Below are 23,564 nucleotides of genomic sequence, written 5' to 3'. Positions count from 1 at the left end.
TAGAGAATCTGTGGGATATTGTGAAGAGAAAGTTGAGAGACGCAAGACCCAACACTCTGGATGAGCTTAAGGCCGCTATCGAAGCATCCTGGGCCTCCATAACACCTCAGCAGTGCTACAGACTGATTGCCTCCATGCCACGCCGCATTGAAGCAGTCATTTCTGCAAAAGGATTCCCCACCAAGTATTGAGTGCATAACTGAACATCATTATTTGAAGGGTGTACTTTTTTTTGTTTTAAAAACACTTTTCTTTTATTGGTCGGATGAAATATGCTAATATTTTGAGATAGGAATTTTGGGTTTTCATGAGCTGTATGCTAAAATCATCAGTATTAAAACAATAAAAGACCTGAAATATTTCAGTTGGTGTGCAATGAATCTAAAATACATGAAACTTTAATTTTTATCATTACAATATGGAAAACAATGAACTTTTATCACAATATGCTAATTTTTTTTAGAAGGACCTGTATATATATATATATATATATATATATATATATATATGTATGTAAAAAAAAAAAAAACATTTTGGGAACCAAAAATTGTTAGCTGAGCTCTAGCTACTATGGATGGATTTTACTTCACATGCATATAAGCTATTTCCCACGAAATCTGTCCCCGGAGCAAGGAAATATAAACCAACACAACAGAATATCTGGGTGAAGACATAGCTTGGAGGATGAATGTTTTGCATCTTCCATTAATCACAGTTTGTTAGAGTAGTTTTAATGAATTGTGTTGTTCTTCTGTCAGAAGCTGCTCCTTAAAGGGACAGTTCACCAAAAATGAAAATACCATTCTGTCCTTTACTTGCCCCAAAGATGTTCCAGAGCTGTGTGTTTCATTCTTCTGTTGAACACAGACACAGGTGTTTGTAAGCAGACTGTTGAGCAGCATTCCCCCTCCATACTGTGTTTGGTTCAACAGGAGAAAGACACTCACATCTTTAGGGCAAGTAAAGGACAGAATGGTATTTTCAGGTGAACTGAGCCGTGTCTTTAACAGGTCAGTGTGTATCTCTCCAGCTCTGGACTCTCTGCGCTGTATTCATCACGTTTAACATTTCAAACTATTACTGAACTGACCACAAGGAGAAGGTTACACACACACACACACAAACATACCTTTTAATATTAGATGCTAAATTTGGGTGCATTATATTATATGTTGATCACTTATATATTTTTAATTATATAATAGTTTTATAATCTATACCGTAAGAACATCAGAAATAATTGTACAAAACTTTTCAAGGGAAAAGTCATTAGAGATCAGCACTATCCTCCTCAAACAGAGTTAACTCACTACGGTCTGAAACTGTACTATTAATGCACTCTTTATAGTAGCCAATGTGTGCAGATGAGAATGAAACTGGAAGCCGATTTTCCTTCTTCTGAAAACTGGTCAAGCAGAGCACAATGCATTGTGGGATACAGTACCCCAAACACTGGGATGTGATTGTATACAGCACATTGTAACCAGAGCTTGAATAAAGCACCACAGCACACAGCTTCATGGATCCAGAACTTTATTAAACTGATGTTGCTCTTCAATATGATGAAGCTGAAATCACAGTCAGTAAATCGATGGCAAACTAAAGGAAGCCAAAGAGCCGTTTAGAAGAGCGTTATAGAGCACAATAACAGCCATGCGTTCACATTCAGAGACACACAGGCTTCTAACAGGCCTGCAACCAGAGGATTAATGACCGATGGTGACCTCTCCTCCGAAACACTGAGGTGTAAACCAAGAAAAGAAATACAAAACATGAGTTTACTGTGAAGGCCCATCTACTGTATCTAAGGCTAGATGCTCTTTCTTCCATCAGCGATGACTGACACTAGTGAACACAGAGCGGAGGAATATTCATCTGATTAAGGCTTAAACACACATCTTTATTGGGTGCAGTGTGAGGAGAGGAGAGGGGTCAGGGGTCAGATGAATAACGTCCTGGCTGTTCTTCTTCTCCTCTGATCACCGGATGGCTATGAGCCCCACATCGATCAGCTTCTGGATCTTCTGAGCGATGACGGGGTTCTTCAGGTGACTGCATGCACAACAAAACTAGCATTAAACAACAGCCAGAGTCACAGATTCACAAACATATTCATGATATAAATATTGTGCATGTTTAAAATAATAAGAGTAGTGTTTTTAATTTAGTATTAGTCCGTGCTGTTTAGCTATTATCATTTTTATAGATTAGCCCTGTCCTTTTTTAGTTTAGTCTAATTTAAGTCAAAGAAAACTATCACACTTCTGTCATACTGTATAATAATTAAACTGGAAAAAAAGATGTTTTATATAATAATAATAATGTTCAAAATTACAAATCTAAAAGACTGAATTACAGGATATTTAATATCTAAATCCATATCATCTTGTCTTGTTCATGGGAAACAACGTGAAAGAACATTTTCCATCATAGTTTGTGAAAATGAAATTAACACTAAATAAAGTTACAGGAAATGATCCCTCAAAAGTAAAGCCTCCGAACACATTACAATAATGAGATTTGCACAGGAATTCACCCTTTTTAATATCTTTCTTTCTCTTTTTTTGAGAATCTTAGGGCTGGGTGATACAGCTAAAAAATTTATCAACAATATAATGTTTAATATCGTTCGGTATCGATAATTATTGGAATTTATTATAACCTTTTTTTAAATCCGAGCAATAGAAAAAAAACACTATTTTCAAATTCCCTCAATTGATTGTGACAAACAACATTGTTTTTTGTTTGTTTTAACAGTTAAACACAAAATAAAAATTTAACAAATAACATTTCTAATGTAATTAAATCCGTGACGTGTTTTCTAAGTTTGAACTGTTTCAGCTTTGCATGGTTTCTACACATCTCCTGTGTTAGACACGAGTGCAGCAGTCACATTGGTCCGTCTAGAAGATGTGCTGAATATGCATCTGTGTGAATGACATGGTTTCAAGATCTTCTGTGCATTGAGCTTTGATATCTCTCTAATATTTTGAATGAATAATGCAGTAACTGTGCATCTTGTGGCCTAGAGTAACAAAACATCCCTGACGCACTCCTAACATTAGATTCGACTATCTTTGCATTCAAATGCAAATGCTTTTTGTTTGACTAATATTATTTATTCACAATCTCATCACAGACAGACAGCACTCATGTGTGTGTTTGTGTGCGGTCTGTGTCACTCATAGCACTATATCAATCATTCTTTATACAGTTACTGAAGAAGGTGTCTATAAATACTGTTGCATCACCCAGACCTACTCCCACTACACATCTACAGTGAGGAGGAAATGCATGATTTTATATTTTGGATGTATTATAAGTTAAATTATGTTTAACATTGCTGTGTAAAAAAAAATAAAAATAGGCTTCTTCTGCTCATCACTGCATTTATTTAAACAAAAACACATAAAATAAAGAGTTATCTTGCAAAAAAAATGTACAATATAAAATAATGGTTTCCATTTTAATATCCTTTAAAATTTAATTTATTTCTGTGATTTCAGTTTCAGCTCTGATAGTAAATCATCATATTTCCATGATTTCTGAAGATCATGTGACACTGAAGACTGGAGGAATGATGCTGAAAATACAGCGGAGCATCACAGTAATACATCAGATTTTAATGTATATTAAAAAAAAGAAAAACATTATTTCAAATCATAATACTGCAATTTTCTCCTGTATTTTTGATCAGAATAAATGCAGCCCTGATGAGCAGAAGAGGTCATGTGTGTGTACTCTGTGAGGGGTCTCTTACTCGCTGAGGGCCTGGGGGTCTTTCTGCATCTGCTCTAAGATCAAGCGCATGGCAGGGTCGCTCATGATCTGCTGCACCTCGGGGTCAGACATGGCCCTGCGCTTCACGTCCTCTGGACTGTCGTTCCTCATGGCCTGGCTCACCATGCAGCGCTGCAGACCCTCGCTGGCTTCCTGTGAAACATCAGGTTAGCATCTTCACAGCAGTACTTCAGGAAACATGGGATCTCCAGCAGCTCTTCATACCTTCGAGGAGGAGTCCAGCTCCAGAGCTTTCTGGTACGCATCCGCTGCTTTAGAGAAGTCCTTCATGGCCTCGAGCGCCGCTCCCTTGCGTGTGTAACCCTTAACTGAGAGAGAGAGAGAGAGAGAGAGAGAGAGAGAGAGAGAGAACTGTGTGAGGCCTATTCTAACAAACACCTGACTAGCTTCAAACAGAGCAGATTGACTTACTGAAGCTCGGCTCCAGCTTGATGCACTCCTCACAGTCCTGACAAACACAACAACATTACTATACAGGTGCTGGGTGTACCTTTACACTCCTGTGAGACTGTGATGTGTGTGTCTGAGTGTGTGTGAGTGAGTGAGTGAGGGAGTGAGTGAGTGAGAGAGAGAGAGAGAGAGAGAGAGAGTGAGTGTTAGTGAGAGAGTGACAGTGTGTGAGTGAGTGAGTGAGAGTGAGAGGGTGAGAGTGAGTGAGAGAGTAAGTGAGAGAGTGTAAGTGAGTGAGTAAATGAGTGTGAGTGAGTGAGAGAGTGTGTGTAATTGAGTGTGAGTGAGAGTCTGAGAGTGAGTGAGAGAGTGAGTGAGTGAGAGAGTGAGTGTAAATGAGTGTGAGTGAGTGTGTGTAAATGAGTGTGAGTGAGTGAGAGTGAGTGAGTGTGAGAGTGTGTGTAAGTGTGAGTGAGAGAGAGTGTGAATGAGTGAGAGTGTGAGTGAGAGAGTGAGTGAGTGTGTGAGAGTGAGTGAGTGAGTGAGTGAGAGAGTGAGTGTGTGTTTGTGTGAGAGTGAGTGTGTGTGTGTGTGAGAGTGAGTGAGTGTGAGTGAGAGAGTGTGAGTGAGTGAGAGTGAGAGTGTGAGAGTGAGTGAGAGAGTAAGTGAGAGAGTGTAAGTGAGTGAGTAAATGAGTGTGAGTGAGTGAGAGAGTGTGTGTAATTGAGTGTGAGTGAGAGTCTGAGAGTGAGTGAGAGAGTGAGTGAGTGAGAGAGTGAGTGTAAATGAGTGTGAGTGAGTGTGTGTAAATGAGTGTGAGTGAGTGAGAGTGAGTGAGTGTGAGAGTGTGTGTAAGTGTGAGTGAGAGAGAGTGTGAATGAGTGAGAGTGTGAGTGAGAGAGTGAGTGAGTGTGTGAGAGTGAGTGAGTGAGTGAGTGAGAGAGTGAGTGTGTGTTTGTGTGAGAGTGAGTGTGTGTGTGTGTGAGAGTGAGTGAGTGTGAGTGAGAGAGTGTGAGTGAGTGAGAGTGAGAGTGTGAGAGTGAGTGAGAGTGAGTGAGAGAGTGTGTGAGTGTGAGAGAGTGAGTGAGAGAGTGAGTGAGTGTGTGTGTGTGTGTACCTTGAGCGCCAGCTGGAACTCCAGTAGTTTGGTGTAGCAGGCAGCTCTGTTGCTGAAGAGCTTGGCATCATAAGGGTTTCTCTTGATGGCCTCAGAGTAATGCTTCATGGCCAAAGGATAGTCACCTGCACAAACAAACCAACCACATCACTCTCTAAACCACCCCTAAGCCCCTCGTGTTTAACCCCAGTCTCACGGCTCATTCACACACCCTTCTGGAAGGCCTCGTTGCCCTGGTTTTTCTCTTCCAGGGCCATATCTGGATTGATGTAGGCCTGCTTCTCCTGTTCCTTTAAAATCTTCTCGGCCTGTAAGAGAGCAGACAGAAGCTCAGGAGGAGTGCAGATATTGGACTTCAGATTATAACGGCTGAAAATGAGTATTTTGTGTGGTATCATACTCATAACTCAAACTCTGGCTGACCTGCTGGCACTTCTTGAGGACTTCAGGCGTGCGATGCTCAGTCAGACTCTTATTAAAAAACTGCACCGCCTCTTTGTGCCTCTCCTGTTTGAAGTAGGAGTTCCCGATCCTGGCGTACACCCTGCGGCCGAACAGAGGCGAGTGAACCAGTGCACACACACACACACACACACAGTGCTGTTCTGCAGGGCACTCACTTGGCGATCTGTCTGTAATCTTCCCGGTTCTCTCGGCCCACCTCGATGGCCTTCTCACACAGCTCTCTGCACTTCTCAAACTCACCCTCTTCAAAGCGCACCGCTGCAGAGAAACACACACACTGTAGTAGTTAGAGAGGTTTCATCGATCTGCACACAGTCGTGACATCACTGCACATTAACTCTCCTAAAGGGGTCATGTGATCTGGACCCTCACCTGCTTGGTTTGACAGATAGATCATGTTGGTGGGATCGTGCTTCAAAGCTTCTTCATAGTGCTTCAGCGCAGCAGCAAAGTCTTTCTTCTTATACGCGGCGTTTCCCAGCTCCTTCTCCCTCAAGGCCTGGATGAACAGCAGAACATCAGAGTTTTTAGACTCATCTGAAACACGCCGTGACTTGTGTTCAAGAGCCAACCTTTAATGCTTTTCACGTCATTAGTAAAGTCATGATTAATAAATTAGATTTTCGGAGTAATGAGCCCAACACTAGTGTGGAATGAGAGTTATGGGAGGCACTGGATTAATTCATTTTGTGGTTTAGCCTTAATAACTTCATACATATATAAAGATTTCTGAATGGAATAACATGCTTCTCATGTCTTCTCTCAAAGCTGTTTCAGTTAGTGTGACAGAAAGCCGACTGTGCCTCGGTGGAGTACCATTCTCTTGTTCTCCGGAAGCTCCTCCTCTTTGGGTGGAGGGGGCGGAGCCGTCTCTCTGGGTTTGGGCGGAGGGGGCGGAGTCACTTCATCCTCGTCATCCATCCCAGCCAGGTCCAGCCCCAGCAGCACAGAGAGAGTGGTCATCACTCGAGGGTCCTGCAGCTTCCTACACACAGATCACACCACAAACACTTTCAGTGCAGACCTGCCAGCCAATCAGAATCAAGAACACCAACAGACTGTGTCTAGCAATTTATCAGACAGAGCGGTTTAGCACAGCAGAAGAGAGTGAGTGTGCGTCCCGTCAGAAGACAGGAAGTGCACACCGAGCACCTACGCGCCGAGCTCCGAGGGCTTGAGCCGCAGCTGCTCCAGAAGCTCTCTGTAGCTGGGGTCCGACAGCAGCGCTCGGGTGCGAGCGTCGCCCTCCAGCTTCTCATACAGGTTAGGAATGGAGAACGGGTTCATCATCTTTCTCTCTGTAAAGAAAGGACGACATCTCTTCACAAGAGGCTTCAGGAAGACGGAGATATAAGGCATGCGGCTGGAGGATGTCAGGCTCTGCTCCTGATGTGAACAGACTGGTGGGTTGTGTATCACCTGCTAACCGCGCTTCGATGCTCTGAAGACCCTCCTTGAGCTGCTGATTGGTCGGCTCTCGGCGTAACCCCTCCTGATAGGTGGCTTTGGCATCCTCTAGTCGCCCGAGAAACTCCAAAGCAGCTGCTTTTCTTGAGTAGCCCTTAAAAAAAAAAAAGATGGCATTTAAAAAAAAAACGTATGAGTCCAGCTCTGAAAGAGAACGGCAGCGTGGCTCACCTTGCCCCAGTCGGGCTTGATCTGGATGGTCTGGCAGGCGTCTTTCAGGGCACTGTCGTAGTCTCCCTTCTTGGCGTAGGCAGCGGAGCGGTTGCTGAAGAGCACATGGTTGTTAGGGTCAAGGGTCAGGGCCTCGGTGTAGCACCTGACCGCTGCCTCCACGTCTCCTGCGCTCAGAGCCTTGTTGCCTTCGTCTTTCAGTTGCGCAGCCTGGAGTCAGACGGACAGAAGGGGATTTCAGACTGCGCTGGTGTTCATGTTCAGGAGAGTGTGTGACGATTCAAATGTTCATATGAATGTGTGTCTGAGAGGAACTAACTGTCTTTAGAAAAGTTTAGATGGTATAGATGGTATTTATGTAGAATGTAATCTGCATATTAAAGTTCATAAATGCAGCACTGCTTTGTTTACAGCGGTTAATTTATAGTAACATTATATTTAAGTTAGCACTTTCATCCAAAATGACAACAGCAGAAATCAAAACCAACAAAAGAGCAATAATATGCAAGAGCTATAGTACTATATTAGATTCTTATATTTTAATTTCACAAATGAAAGTGCAGCATTGTGTCTAAGCAATAATAAAAGGACAATTAATTTATAATTGGTCTTAAATCTAATTTCCCATTCTCTTTTTCATATTATATAACACTGACAATTGTTAAACAATTGTAATTCAGCACAAGAGATATATTGATGTAAAAATGAAACAGCATACTTATTCTTACCTATACTTATTAAAATACATAAAAAAAAAAAATTGATCTTTTATTACATTTTAAATAGTTTCACTTTCCTTAAAACTTCTTGCTGACAAACGGGTAAAACCTGAAGCATCGTGGACAAGTATAAATATTCAAAATGAAAATTAATTTGTGCTGTGATCTATAATAGAGTATTTTAATACGTCATCAATGATCCTTGGTACAAATAAGATATTTTGGAATAGAAATTGCTGTTATTTTATTTGTAACATGTAATTCGCAGCAAAAAAAAAAAAAAAAAAAAAAAAAAAAATAGATTCCAGTCATTATTTTATTTTTGCTCAGACACGTTCTAAAGTAGGAACAAGCGAGATTTAAAGCAGTATCACGTTCATTCATTATTATTTTATTAACTTGATGCATTGTCGTCTGAAGCTCATAGAAAGCAGTGCATTGTGGGAGACACAGACTTACATTCACTGCTCAAACAACAATTAGTGTTATGATAGAAGATCATTATCGACGGGATTATTAACAGCTAACAATCCTACACATATCCTGTTTTTCTTACAGCGTGACATATAATAGTCATAATAATAATGAAGAAGTCTTCAGATCTGAGCTGAGCTCATGCTGACCGAAGGAGATGGCCTGTTATCCACACAGAGTCTAATCTGTACTAGTAATGGTCAAATTCGGTTTAGGTGAATCTTGAAGAAGAGCGCGTCTTACTCGGCTGCTAACGCGCTAGCTGTTAGCACACTAGCCTTCTATCATCACGCGGCTGGTAACGAGCTACACTGAGCAGCTAAAAAACACAACACTTCTAACATGGTTTATTTCTCACAAGCACTTGAAAGCCATGACTTCTTCATAATCTGTAAAGTGGAATATCGTAAGGAAGAGTTACTCACTTTCTCCATAGCGCGAGCATGAGCTTCCAGAATCTACTGAGAGAAGATCCGCTGGGGAGGGGCGCCAGATACTGCATATCCGCGCGCGAACACAGCGTCACAGTGACGTCACGAATATGTAATCAGGAACAAAATCGTTTTCTAGAAAATTCAGGAATTCTTTTTTTTTCTATGGGGACAAAAGAAAATCATGTTTATTAGCATTATTATTTAAAACCAAATGCAAACATATTTATGTGTTTATATATATATCGCCAAGCCCTAGTAAACTCTTATTTTAAATGGATATATATCGAATATCGTAATACATGGCAACCCGAATGCGACAATTGAGAGGAAGACGAGTGCAAGTGTTACTTTTCGTGTCGCTTTGGCAGCGCTGCGGTCTCTGATTGGATGAATCGCTGACCGGTGACTAAACGAGCGCTACCTCCGTTGAGAAAAGATATACTGAATGTTCCAGAACTGTCCTGTACTTCTGTGCGTTGCATCTCTGGTTAATTTCGTTTGAGCAGTCCGTTGAGGTCAGATTCCATTAATAGCATGAAGCTGAAGTCGTAATGCGACTCTGATAATGTTTTTGTTTGTTTGTTTTTCCCCTACTTCCATTTTTTTATACTGTAAAGTTGGTTGATTTAAAGCAGTGGTCTCTACCGCATTCCTGAGTGGTTATGTGTAAAGTGTTTTTATGTATTTATTATTTACAGTTGTTTATCATAGTTATTTGTTACTGTCTATATTATTTTTGAGAATTATTATTATAATTTTAATTGCTAATATCAATAACAACAACAACAAACATTTGATATAAAAGGGATTTCTTTGATTATCATTTATTAAGTTTATGCGATTTTGTGATTAAAGTACTTTCCAGAAGAAATAAGTATGCAATATATAATTATACTTTAATAAATTATTTATTTCAAGTCAATTAATTATTTAATTCTGAGAAAAAAAAACAGAATCTGAAAATTGTTGTACTGTTTGAAGGAGTTCATATGAATGTATTACAAAAGTAACAAAAAAGTATATAATCTTATTAGCTTTTCCATTAAATAGAAATCTACTAACAACACTAATGTCGCAAAATGGGTTAAGACAGTAAATCATCAGACAGAAAGTCATCCTGGATGTATATTACTTTCTTCTTTCAGATGAATCCAGTCTGCGTTATATTAAAACATATTTTGGCTTCATGAGCGGTGTTTCGTGTTGCTTACTCTGCTATACACTTGATTTGAGATGCATGGGGGGTAAAATGTATTAATTTTGTGTATTTTGAAAGTGAAATCATCTGCAGTGTCAAACTGAAACACATTTTCTTCAGTTCTGCACTGAACACATTTTTTTTAATATAACATTTTAAATGAACAGGTTTAATCAAATCAAAGGATCGCTGAATCAACATAATTACATTAATATATATCAAATATTAAATCAGGTAAAAATATGATTGTGATATGATTGTGAATGTGAATGTGACTGCAGTTACAAGTATCTTACACCAGATGGCACTCACGGCATCTATGGAAAATTACAGTTCTGGATATTCACCTGCTTCTACATTATCTCTCTCTCTCTCTCTCTCTCTCTCTCTCAGTGGTGTGTGTGTGTGTGTGTGTGTGTGTGTGAAAGTAAGCTATTTCCTGTGAACGTGCCAGACACCTGATTCATTAATATAGTAAAGCGACATGTTTTTGTACAGCTAAAAAGCTTATGTTAAAACTATAGATTCTGGCCTCTGTATATCGCTTGAGTATTTTATCATCCCTGGGGCGATATCAGAATCTGAACTTGTATAAAAGGAATAGCACACCTCAACAAGCCATGGTTTGACGTTTCATTCACACTGTGATGATTTAAAGGGGTCATGTGATGCTATTTCTCCTCTCTCTGTGGAGTGTTACAAGCTCTTGGTGCATGAAGAAGACTACAGTCTCAAAATCAAAGAAATATTCTTTATTAAAGTTAAGACTCTGCCATGCCCCTAAAACACCTCGTTTAAACACCCCAGACCTCTATACCTCACTGTGTGGAAATATTCAGCAAATGTTCAGCAAAGAAAGAAGGCGTGGTTTCAGTAAAACGTTACATTTCCGACAAGTGCTTGCAGTGATCGGCCAATCACAATGCACTGGGTCAGTTAACCAATCAGAGCGGACTGTGCTTGTGAGAAGGAGGGGCTATGTGTGTGTGTGTGTGTGTGTGTGTCCCGGGCACACTGATGTGATTGAGAGTGACAGACTGAGCAGAGGAGCTGTGAAATCAGAGCTGGAGGTGAATCTGTGTTCCACTGCTCCAGGATCAGTTATTAAACCCAGCTCTGCTCCAGTCTAGCCATTCTGCTGCTCAGATGCTTATATATGTATTTATATATATATTTACTCACTCTCATTCATCCCAGATATGTGTATGACTTTCTTCAGGCGAACACAAACAAGGATTTTTAATAATCCATTGCACGTGGATGAGTTCCTCAACACTTCAGTGTCAAAAACAGACAAAACGGGTCCATACGAATCAGGATCTTCTACTTTGCCACCAGCTTTATTCAGCATTTTGCTATTATCTTAAAAGGTATTTTGATAAGTGCCAAATGAGTTTTGAAAACACACGTGTGTGTTCATGCTGGATTACACAAGACAAATCTTCATCTGTGTCTGCTGAGAGAGACTCGTCTTCACCGAAGAGCTGTTGCTGCACTGAACACTGTTGAGAGTGTGTGATCCTGTACGTGTGTGTCCTGAATGAGTAGTGCTGTTAATGTGTGTATGTTGAACTGTGTGTGTGTGTGTGTGTGTGTGAGAGAGAGAGAGAGTCTTTCACAGCCCAGTGCACAGCTAGATTGCCTGCAGAAGAAACGACAGCATGAGAGAAAAACGAGGGAGGCCTTGCCAAGAGAAGAGGAAGTAGAGCTGAGGAGAGATCGACGAGTCGAGAGTGAGATAAACGTGTGTATGAGGAGAGACGAGTGCTAGCATGCTAATCACATGATCGAGGCGAGAGAGAGAGAGAGAGAGAGAGAGAGACTGTGATTGATTTATTCCATCTGCAGTGATGTCCAGACCTCTGTGTCCATGTGGGATAGTCTCGGGATTAAGGCACTGGTTCGTGTAATTAACGGCTCGTGTGTGTCAGCGGGAACTATACATCAAGACAGAGAATCTGTGTGTGTGTGTGTGTGTGTGTGTTACACAGGGGAGGAAGGGTCACTACTAAATCATAAAAGTGCAAAAGAAACCAGGCTTTATAAAAGAGCAGAGATTGTGTGTGGGCATAGATGCATGTCTGTGTGTGGCACTGAGTGTGTGTGTGTGTGTGTGTTTCCTCTACATTCTGGCATTTAGTCATTGTACCAGCAGATATACGTTTATTCTGGTACTGGATGTCCTTGTTATATGCTATTCAGTATCGCTACAGATACAGTATGTTCATATTACAGTCCTGCAAAAAATGAGTGTCCTGCGGCAAAACATGATGACCACTGCATTATATGAAATGGTGATTGAGTGCCACCTGGAAAGATATTTTCTAATAAAATGATCGTGCAAAAGACATAGCATAAGAACTCTGTATCATCTCAGTGAGCTTTTATTCGTTCACACATGCACAGATGATTTCAGCAGTGTCTGATGTCTCAGTGTCGATGAGAAATCTTTAGGAAATGCTTGAAAACACTTGTGCTACAGCGAGGGGACTGAAATAAAAACACTATTACAGTTTGTCTTACAGTTTTCTTTCGTTTTGATAAACAGGTGGTACATTTGCATCTTGGGTTATACTTTATTTTAAGGTGTCCTTGTTATAATGTAATTATGATATTTTAGTACTGAGTAATATTAATTACTATGTGGTAAAGTTTAGGATTAGGGATTGATTTTGGGATACTTGCATGTAATTATGCATAATTAAATGTAATTATAACATTTAGTACATGTAATGTGTAACTAGGACACCTTAAAATATAATTCTCAAAGTGTGTGTGTGTGTGTGTGTGTGTGTGTGTGAGTGTGTGAGTGTGTGAGTGTGTGTGTGTGTGTGTGTGAGAGAGAGAGGGAGAGAGAGAGAGAGATGCAGGAGTACAAGAGAACAATGAAGAGTCTGTGACGGTGTAAGCATCAGATTGAGATCAGAAGGAGGGAGACACATGCTGTTGTGTCTAATTCAGAAGGTAAACTGAAGTCTTACCACGGTAAAGACTGTAACTCAGCCTTCATCTGAAAAGGTCAGCTAGAGTACAGACTGAGAACATTTCCTACATCTGCAGCACACTGTGTTCTGTTCTGTTCTGTTCTGAAGTCACAGGCCAGAGTTAAACTCTTATCTGATTGTAATGTGACAGAACATCATACCCCTGTGTCTTTATACATGTATTTGGTCAATGCAAATCAACTATTTATTTAGTAATTTGCTATGTGCAAAAATACGGGGAAAAACTAACTGCAGTATAACTTATGTATTATTTATGTTCTATTTGTTTTAGTAAAAAGTCTGGTTTGAAATGGTGTCAGTCATTTTCTAAAATGACACTGATTTAAGTGAAGAAAAAATAACTAATCTACTGTCGTCACTTCTGTAATACTCCCTGTAGTGGTAACACTTTATAATAACATTCATTAATAAATCATTAACTCATATGAAAAGCAAATGATCTAGCTATGTGAATATATATTAACTAATGATCTGCTAAGCATTATATAATGTTTGCTAATGATTTATTAATGATAGTTCTTATAATGTGGAAAGAGATGATCTACACCAGAATGAAAGCACGAGAGTTATGAACTAACAGTTCTGAAAATATGCCAGATCACAGAAAACAAGAGAGTATAGATGAGCCACGATCTCAAAACACAGAAAACAGACCATCACCACAAGAGTGGAGCCGAAACCTTAACTTACCCAAAACAGTATGGCTGTTTTTCACATATCTGTATTTCTTTTAGAAAATGTTATTTCTATCACTGTTTCTTCTCCTCCAGACCTCCAGCAGCTCTTTAATCATCAGTGATCATACACAACCCAAATTGCTCCTTGCTAATGCTACGTTCCCATGCTTACTTGTCTGCTTTGAGGTGCACTAATCAAATGAGATAATACATCATAATTGAATCCCCTCTCTTAATGCAATTTGCAAGGTGAGTAAATGCCGTGTCCTGCTCTCTCTCTCTCTCTCTCTCTCTCTCTCTGAAGCTCTATATCAGTTTTTCACCCTCGCACATGGCTGCAGGAGATCTAGCATGCAAACAGATGTGGGACCAAAATGGCATTGATCTATTTATAAGAGTCAAATGAAGGACAAAGAGTCAAAGGAGAGAGGGCTAGAATAAATAGCCGGTTGGCTGGAAGATCAGGATACGCATGAGCTTGGCGAGACGGAGACAAATGGAGGACAATGGACAAGTAGACGGGGGGGAAATGTCAAATGTGCAGCCAGTGACCTCTCGCTTTTTCTGAGATAATCAATAAGAGAGAGACAGACACAAGGGGAGAATATGATAACAAAACCTGTCTTTCCCTTTAGATTGTTTCCAGTCCATTCAACCTTTGTAGAGTCTTTTTTAAGCGTGTCAGTGCGTTCGATGGCCAGCCCCGGGCCGCTGTATTTCTACTCATGTGTGTACTGTATGTCTGAACTGAGGCGCAGGACGTCCTGCAGCCGGTGTGTTGGGTCTGATTCACATCTGTAAACAGCACTGGCATTGTGTGCTCACATGCACTTCAGAAGAGTTATTATAGATGAAAAGCAGAAAGCTGTTATATAAGTCAGCATCTGCATTCTAGTGAAAAAGTGCATCCTTGTGGAAACATAGTATGCTTGATTGTATTGAATGTGCACTTGTAGTTTACTATACTATATGTGTATAGTATAGACATGCCAGGCTCCAACACCACCCAATCAGAGTGCACGCCATCACCTGAGTACTAATCACACTCACCTGCTCCTCATCCACCTGCAATCTCCCCAGCACTCAAAAGTCACACACACACACACGCAATCTCTGTCCGGTCTCGTTTGCAACTAGGTCAGTATCTACCTGCTTACTCTAAAGAACTAACCATGTACCTGACTTACCTCTCTCCAGCGATCTCCAGTGTCCTCCTGTTCCCATCGAGTGTGTGTGTGTGTGTGTGTGTGTGTGTGTGTGTGTGTGTGTGTGTGTGTGTGTGTGTGTTTGTCATCTTCCTCCATCGTCTCAAGCTACTACCCCTCGGATCATCTCACCACTCAAGACACAAGCACTGTATCCTCACCCATTGCTCCACCATTGTTCACCTTCACCTCTGCTTGTGTCATAATAAACATCGTTTCCTGTCACTCTCAGTCTCCGGTCCCTGAGGGCTGGGCGATATATCTAACGATATGATCATGCGCATCTAGTCAGTAAATCTGGTTGCGTGATGACAGCTAAATCGCCATCACCTGCTTTTGAATGGAGCAACATTTAATACACAGAGCCGTAGATCGCTGACAAGCTACGCAATATCGCGTTCATTATCGAAGGCTATTTATCTGGGATAATGAACACGATATTGCATAGCTTGTCAGCGATCTACGGCTCTGATTATTAAATGCAACTCCAATTATAAGCAGGTGATGGCGATTTTAGCGGTAATCATGAAAGCAGCTTTACTGATTATATGCACATGATCATATCGTTAGATATATCGCCCAGCCCTACTGACTACCGTAACAGAAGACCGGACCAAGACCAATCAACACAAGCATGAGCCTCACGGACCCCTTCCAGGACCACCAGCATTCCATCACCCCCTTCACCAGCGAGCACTTTCGGAAACTGCAGAAGAAAACCAGCGCCCTTCTCTGGTTCGGCAGAGGAATGCAGCGGATTTCTCCTCCAATGCTCGCTGCTCCTGGAGATGCAACCGCACTTATTCCCCAGCGAGCGATCGAAAGTAGCCTTCCTAACCCCCCAGTTGCAAGGTAAAGCACTACAGTGGGCCGATTCCATTTGGACCCAAAATAATTCTGTCATCCAGTCATATTCTAGCTTTGTTGACCACTTCTGAGAAGTTTTTGGCAGACCCACCTGGGATATATATATTGGTGACAAACTTTATAATTTGAAACAAGGAAAAATGAGAATGAATATGCACTTAAGTTCAGGACTCTCATGGCCACAAGTGAGCTAGCCTTGCAGACCACCTACCATCAAGGACTGGATCCTCAAGTGCGGTTGCATCTCACTGCATTCAAGGACACCATCGGGCTCTAATGCTTGATCCAACTATCCATCCGCTTCGCCACTCGTATGCAGTCGTGCCTCGAAGAACACCAGGGCCAGTCACATGTCAACTCACCCCTCTGCCATCCAGAGACCGTCAGATCCCCAGAACCAGCCCACGATCCCATGCAAGTAGATTCCGCTCGACTCTCGACTGCTGAACGGCATAGACAGCTGGCCCAGAATCTCTGTTTATACTGTGGATCTCCGGGGCATATCATCTCCCTAAGCCCCATCCGCCCTCCTCGTCCCATGGTGAGTGCCATTTTACCACTCACTACTGTTGTGACACTTAATGCTGCTGATGTTTCGCTTCCAGTTCACGCACTCCTCGATTCTGGGTCAGTCGGCAACTTAATCTCCGGCACCCTCTGCCGTTAGCCTACCAGATCCATTCAATAACCGGAAAACCGTTAAGTAGGAGACAAGTTCTCCATGGTGTCAGCCCACTGACCCTCCAGATCAGACTACTTCATGTGGAGAAGATTCATCAGCTCGTTCTGGAGTAATCCACCGCTGACGTGATACTAGGGCGCCCGTGGTTAGAGCAGCATAACCAAGTAGTCTCGTGGAAGATCGGTGAAGTCCTGCAGTGGGGCAAATTCTGTTTCCAAAGCTGTGAGTCTGGATTTCCAGTTCCATCCACTTCTCTCTTAGAACCACTGCCTGTCTATACCACTTCCATTGAGAGCCCAGTTGAAAGGCAAATGATGAATATCCCATAGAGTTATCCCCCTTCAGTGACGTCCTCTGCCCCAAACGGGCCTCCAAGCTGCCTCCACACTGGCCATGGGACCGTGCCATAGATCCGCTTCCGGGTGAGCCAGTGCCAAGGGGAAGGATCTGCGGCCATTTATAGATTATCACTCCCTCAACAATATCACCGTAAAATTCCGCAACCCTCTTCCTCTCGTCCCAGCCTTCCTGGAACATCTCCATGGTGCCACTGTCTTCACCAAGTTGGACCTCTGCAGCGCTTATAACCTTATCCGAATACATGAGGGGGATGAGTGTAAGACAGCCTTTATCACCCCTACTGGTCACTACGAATATCTTGTGATGCCGTATGGTCTAGTCAACTGTATTCCAGGATTTCATCCATGAGGTCCTCCGGGAGTTTGTCCACCAGTTTGTCCTAGTCTATATCGATGATATCCTCATCTACTCCCGGAGCCTAGTGGAAACATTGACGCCACGCTGCGGGGGTCCTGCAATGTCTGAGAGAGTTCCAACTCTATCTGAAAGCAAAGAAGTGGTCCTTCAATCAGCCCTCAGTGCAGTTCCTTGGCTACAACATTGATAGCAGTGGCATCCGGATGGATGAGGGGAAGGTGGATGCCATCCGGAACTGGCCAACTCCCACTACCCTAAAAGAACTTCTACCGCTGCTTCATCCAGGACTACAGCTCCATCACCCCTCTTCCCACCAGTCTCCTCCAAAATAAGCCCAAGTCTCTGTCCTGGAACCCGACCGCCACAGAGGCTTTCAATTCCCTGAAGAAGGCCTTCACCACCGCTCCTCTCCTGGTCCATCCCGATCCTGATAGGCCTTCATTGTGGAAGTCAACGCCTCCACCACAGGGGTAGGAACGGTGCTCTACCTGCAGCAGGGGAATCCCATCCAGCTCCATCCATGTACTTTCTTTTCCCACAAGCTCAGCCCGACAGAGGCTAATTATGACATCAAAACCATGAACTCTTAGCCATCAAGCTGGCACTTGAGGAGTGGAGGCATTGGCTGGAGGGAGCCAAACACCCCATCTTAGTACTCACAGACCACAAAAACCTTGAATATCTGCGCATGGCCAAGAGGATTAAACCCAGGCAGTCCCATTGGCTCTATTCTTCACCTGTTTTAACTTCTCAATCTCCTACCGGCCTGGATCTGAGAATGTCAAAGCAGACCCCTTATCCCGTTGTTACACTCATGAAGAAAACCTGGAGGAACCTAAAACTATACTCCCAGAAAAGATAATTGTCAGCCCAATCACTTGATCAGCCGAGACTCTACCCTCCTCCAATTCCTCCACCAACATGGAAACAGTGGAGCTGATGTTCAACTTCATACTTTTGCATCCCTGAGGATATCGTTTCCGACAGAGGTCACAATTCATCTCCCGAGTCTGGAAGGACTTTCACTCCCTCCTGGGTGTTGCCGTCAGTCTGTCATCGGGGTACCACCCTCAGTCAAATGGGCAGACGGAGAGGAAAATCCAAGAGATTGGTCGCTTCCTCCTTACCTTCTGTCATGGCCATCAGGACTCTTGGAACCAGTTCCTGGGGTGGGCCGAGTACGCACAGAACTCCCTGCGACAACCTTCCACCGGACTCACTCCATTCCAGTGCGTGCTCGGCTACCAGCCCCCGGTCTTCCCCTGGTCAGGTGAACCCTCTGACATACCATCAGTTGACTACTGATTCCGAGAGAGCGAGAGGGTCTGGGACGCGGCCCACCATCAGCTACAATGGGCCCTACGTAGACACAGGATGATAGCCGACCTTCACCGCTCTGAAGCTCCAGCCTACCAACCAGGACAGAAGGTCTGGCTGTCTACCCAAATTATCCGCCTGCGTCTACCATGCCGCAAACTGAGTCCCAGATTCATTGGCCCATTCACCATTGCAGAGCAGATCAACCCAGTCACATATAAGCTACACCTCCCTCTTGAGTATCGGATCCACCCCATGTTTCATGTATCACTCCACAAACCTCACCATCCTTCTGTCTCCCTCTCCACAGAGCCTGGCGTAGCTGCAGGCGAAGCCCCCCTCCCATTCATCCTTGACAATGGTGCTGCCTACGAGGTTCGTGAGATCTTGGATTCCCAACGCCGTGGTGGAAAACTTGAGTATCTAGTGGAACGGGAGCGGGCCGTGGGGAGGGGGGTACTGTCACAGACACGCCATGCTCCAACACCACCCAATCACAGCACACGCCATCACCTGAGTACTAATCACACTCAGCTGCTCCTCATCTACCTGCAATCTCCCCAGCACTCAGAAGTCACACACACATGCAATAACTGTCCGGTCTCATTCGCAACTAGGTCAATACCTACCTGCTTACTCTAAAGAACTAACCATAAACCTGACTTACCTCTCTCCAGCGATCTCCAGTGTCCTCCTGTTCCCATCGTGTGTGTGTGTGTGTCAAGTTCCTCCATCGTCTCAAGCTACTACCCCTCGGATCATCTCACCACTCAAGACACAAGCACTGTATCCTCACCCATTGCTCCACCATTGTTCACCTTTACCTTTGCTTGTTTCCTGTGATTCTCAGTCTCCGGTCCCTGACTACCATAACACCAAGAAAGACAAAGATGATGATAAAAAATAAAACATGGTTTTATGTGTGCAGGAAAGAACAAAGACAAACTAAAAGACCATGAAAATTACATGGACATAAGAACATCTGCAATTATGAAACAATTATAGTTAAGAGAGTGCACATTCATGTGTCTTAAAACACAAATAAAAGTTGACTTAAAGTATGTTTAAAATCACTATCTTTTAAGAATCTTTTTCATGCTTATCTTGATATGTTGACTGATATGCTAAATCATGTATAATTATAATCTTAACTGTAGTCTGTAATTTGATATTACATTTTAAGTTAATATATTTGAAATGCACAACATTAAAATGTGTAATTTCAAATATTTTCAAATACGTAGCATAAGTTTCAGTAGAAATTACTATAGAGTATTAATGTAAAGTATTAAAATTACATTTAAAGATGTGCTTGCGTCCTATTTAAGTGTGTCATGCTCACGTTCTGCTTATTGCTTATACATTTGAATTATAATACATTCATTTGATTTCAATTAACATGCAATAGGTGTCCGAAAACACTTCTGTGTTCTGTTTAAGTACATTATTTTTAAGCTCTTTTATATGCTGATGACATTTGTTCGGGGAGATCTGGAACCATTTCATGAGGTGAAACCAGATTTGCTCCAGAATGCACCTCTGAGAAATGATATTATCTTGAAAATTATCTTGAAATATAACGCACAAGTCACATGAACTACATAAGAGTATGTTTGAGGTGTTTTTACCCGCTGTCCTCGTCACTCAGTGATGGAGAGGAGCAGCCTGGACCTTCTTCTTTTACTGTATGATCCTCAGATGAGGACGTCCCAGGTTTGGAACGACATCAGTGATCAGTAATGATACATTTGGATCTTTAAATAAGCGTGTGATCAACAACACTGGGATCTTTCTTATGTGCGTAACAGATCAAACACACATTCACAAAGAACTCAGTCCCAGAGACAGACTCAGTATATTTGCCTTTAATCACATAGAAAGAAAAAAATACTTTATACAAAATATTTTTTAGCTTGACAGAGCAAGAGCGAGCCATTTTTCAAAAGCTGCAACCTCCATAAAAGACATTCAAAATGTTTCTGTTTTGTTTTGTTTTCTGGATTGGTGAGGAGATGACAAATAAACAATCAATAAACAGTCTGTGACCTGGACGCTTCACTCGAGAGAACAGAACTACAGTAACGAGATTCATCAGGGTTCAGCTGCTGTTGGAGTCTCAAGACATTAACCAACAGCAATTCATGACAACAAGACAAACAGTAAGGGTCACTTAGTCTGCAAAATAAGACAACATTTTTGATTAAACATAACAAAATGATAAGAATTGAATTAAACAATATGATCACTGTATATCTGGTTTATTTCCAACTTTGATAATCAGGGTTACGTTTCTTACATTTACTATATTTGCAAATATATATATATATATATATATATATATATATATGAAAGGGAAATTTCTGTGTTGTTTTAACTGCTTCAAAAGTATCATTAGTGTCCCCAATTACAAAAATGATGTTCAATAACACAACGATACTAACTGAGCGTGATGTGTTTATTTGATGTGAGTATTTACCATCATGTAGAGAGTAAACACTACACATACAGGTGCTGGTCCTATAATTAGAATACCATCAAAAAGTTGATTTATTTCACTAATTCCATTCAAAAAGTGCAACTTGTATATTATATTCATTCATTACACACAGACTGATATATTACAAATGTTTATTTCTTTTAATTTGGATCATTATAACTGACAACTAAGGAAAATCCAAAATTCAGTATCTGAGGAAATTAGAATATTACTTAAAAACAATACAAAGAAAGGATTTTTAGAAATCTTGGCCAACTATAAATTATGAAGATGAAAAGTATGAGCATGTACAGCACTCAGTACTTAGTTGTGGCTCTTTTGTCTGAATGACTGCAGCAATGCGGCGTGGCATGGAGTGGATCAGTCTGTGGCACTGCTCAGGTGTTATGAGAGACCAGGTTGCTCTGATAGTGGCCTTCAGCTCTTCTGCATTCTTGGGTCTGGCACATCACATCTTCCTCTTCCCAATAACCAATAGATTTTCTATGGGGTTAAGGTCAGGCAAGTTTGCTGGCCAATTAAGAACAGGGATACCATGGTCCTTAAACCAGGTACTGGTAGCTTTGTCACTGTGTGCAGGTGCAGAGTCCTGTTGGAAAATGAAATCTGCATCTCCATAAAGTTGGTCAGCAGCAGGAAGCATGAAGTGCTCTAAAACTTCCTGGTATACGGCTGCGTTGACCTTTGACCTCAGAAAACACAGTGGACCAACACCAGCAGATGACATGGCACCCCAAACCATCACTGACTGTGGAAACTTGTGTCTTCAATATTGAACCTTTTCACAATATTATAATTTGGGATTTCCCGTTATCAGTTATCAGTTATAATCATACAAATTAAAAGAAATAAATATTTGAAATATATCAGTCTGTGTTTAATGAATGAATATAATATACAAGTTTCACTTTTTGAATGGAAATCAATTAACTTGATGATACTCTAATTATCTGTCCAGTATTTGTTGGTGATATACTGTAGAGGCAACAGAGGAGAAGCATTTTGTTCAAGCTTTTAATGTCACTGACAAACAAATACCAGGGGAAAACACGTTTTTAAGGTAATACCTTGGTAAGTGTTAATACTGTTATATATAAATTTGCACTGCAAAAAAAACTTTCCTCATCAATATTTTTTTTGTAAAAATATATCAAAAAATCGTTCAAAGAAGATAAATAAATGTACTTCAGATGCAAAACTGATGAAGATACATATATTCTTAACTACATTTGTGTGTGTTTTAAGCATGACTCAAACAAATATAGTTAGCGTAAGTTTTTTTTCTTCTTTTTTTGCTGCAGTGTGGTAATCACTCAGAACCAGTGTATGTTGAAATACCATGTTGTTACACTTCATATACCACCAGTGTCACAGAACATGTTATGAAGTGTGTAGTGCTGTAATTTACCCGATCCTAAACCCATCTGAATCAGGCAATGAAACCCACTGAAGCCTTGGTCGGGAATGTTTTCCTATTGTTGCACACAACTGAACTCTATCAGCCAGGGGTCATTAACTGCTTACATGCTTGCCTTAGACAGCGTAAAAGAGTCGTTTTACACCATTCCCAGATGCCTCGGAGAGATGAGATGAGATGAGAAGAGATGAGAGACATCTGACAGACAGAGGATGAGAGCAGGGCTTCGGATGAGTGACAGCTTCTCCACTACATCACTCCACTCCACACGCAGGAGCAGCGGAGTAAAAACACTTAATCAATATATTACACAGCCTTTTCTGAAACATAGCAGATAAATACACTGCAGAAGTGAGCTGCTATTGATGACTGAGTAAATCTGTGTGTTTGTATACGAGCAGGAGACGTGGGATTAATGTGCAGTTTATGAAGCAGTGCTCGATTTACACATTCACATCTTTTCCCACCAAAATAAAACCTTTGTGCTTTGAAATGGTATAACTTTGGAGGTTTGAAGGTTTGAAATAATGTTCAGACATAAAAAAAAAAAAAAAACATGCAGATGTTATGACTTGTAGTGTAGAATTTCATTTTTCATTAATAACTATAAAATTTCTATCATTAATTTTTTTATCATTAAAACGAATAATTATAAGTTAATTCCCCTATATATAAATAATAAACAATGATTCAACTAAAACAAGATAAAAAAAGGAAAGAATGTTTGCCATTAACTGACATCAGAGACCCATGAATGTGTTTGTTGAAATGTTTAAATAAAAAGAAGAAGAGTCTGGGAACCTCTGCTTCAGGACATCTGCAGCACATCAGAAGCAGATAGATGCAATGCTTCGGAAACACAACCACAGAAGCAATGCTGTGCAGTTTACAGCCTCTCCTGCATCATTGTTACCTAGCAACAAGGAGTAAATGCATTGACTAGA

At 41.3% G+C, this 23,564-nt stretch overlaps 1 protein-coding gene across 1 annotated transcript; it reads right to left on the bottom strand.

The window, feature by feature from the left end:
* Nucleotides 1–1,516: 1,516 nt before the first annotated feature.
* stip1 (stress-induced phosphoprotein 1) lies at nucleotides 1,517–9,121 on the bottom strand. The gene is made up of 14 exons (XM_026255331.1): nucleotides 9,030–9,121; nucleotides 7,412–7,621; nucleotides 7,193–7,334; nucleotides 6,930–7,071; nucleotides 6,590–6,758; nucleotides 6,146–6,272; nucleotides 5,929–6,031; nucleotides 5,732–5,852; nucleotides 5,520–5,616; nucleotides 5,309–5,433; nucleotides 4,213–4,249; nucleotides 4,006–4,109; nucleotides 3,761–3,933; nucleotides 1,517–2,052 (listed from the first exon to the last, which is right to left on the bottom strand). Exons 1-14 carry the CDS (start codon nucleotides 9,036–9,038, stop codon nucleotides 1,980–1,982), a joined length of 1,632 nt encoding a protein of 543 aa, XP_026111116.1. The 5' UTR covers nucleotides 9,039–9,121; the 3' UTR covers nucleotides 1,517–1,979.
* Nucleotides 9,122–23,564: the final 14,443 nt, after the last annotated feature.

This window comes from Carassius auratus, chromosome 5 (assembly GCF_003368295.1).
Source record: "Carassius auratus strain Wakin chromosome 5, ASM336829v1, whole genome shotgun sequence".
Taxonomy (NCBI): Eukaryota; Metazoa; Chordata; class Actinopteri; order Cypriniformes; family Cyprinidae; genus Carassius; species Carassius auratus.
The sequence above is the reverse complement of the archived record's forward strand: the minus strand, read 5'-3'. Positions and strand labels throughout refer to the sequence as shown.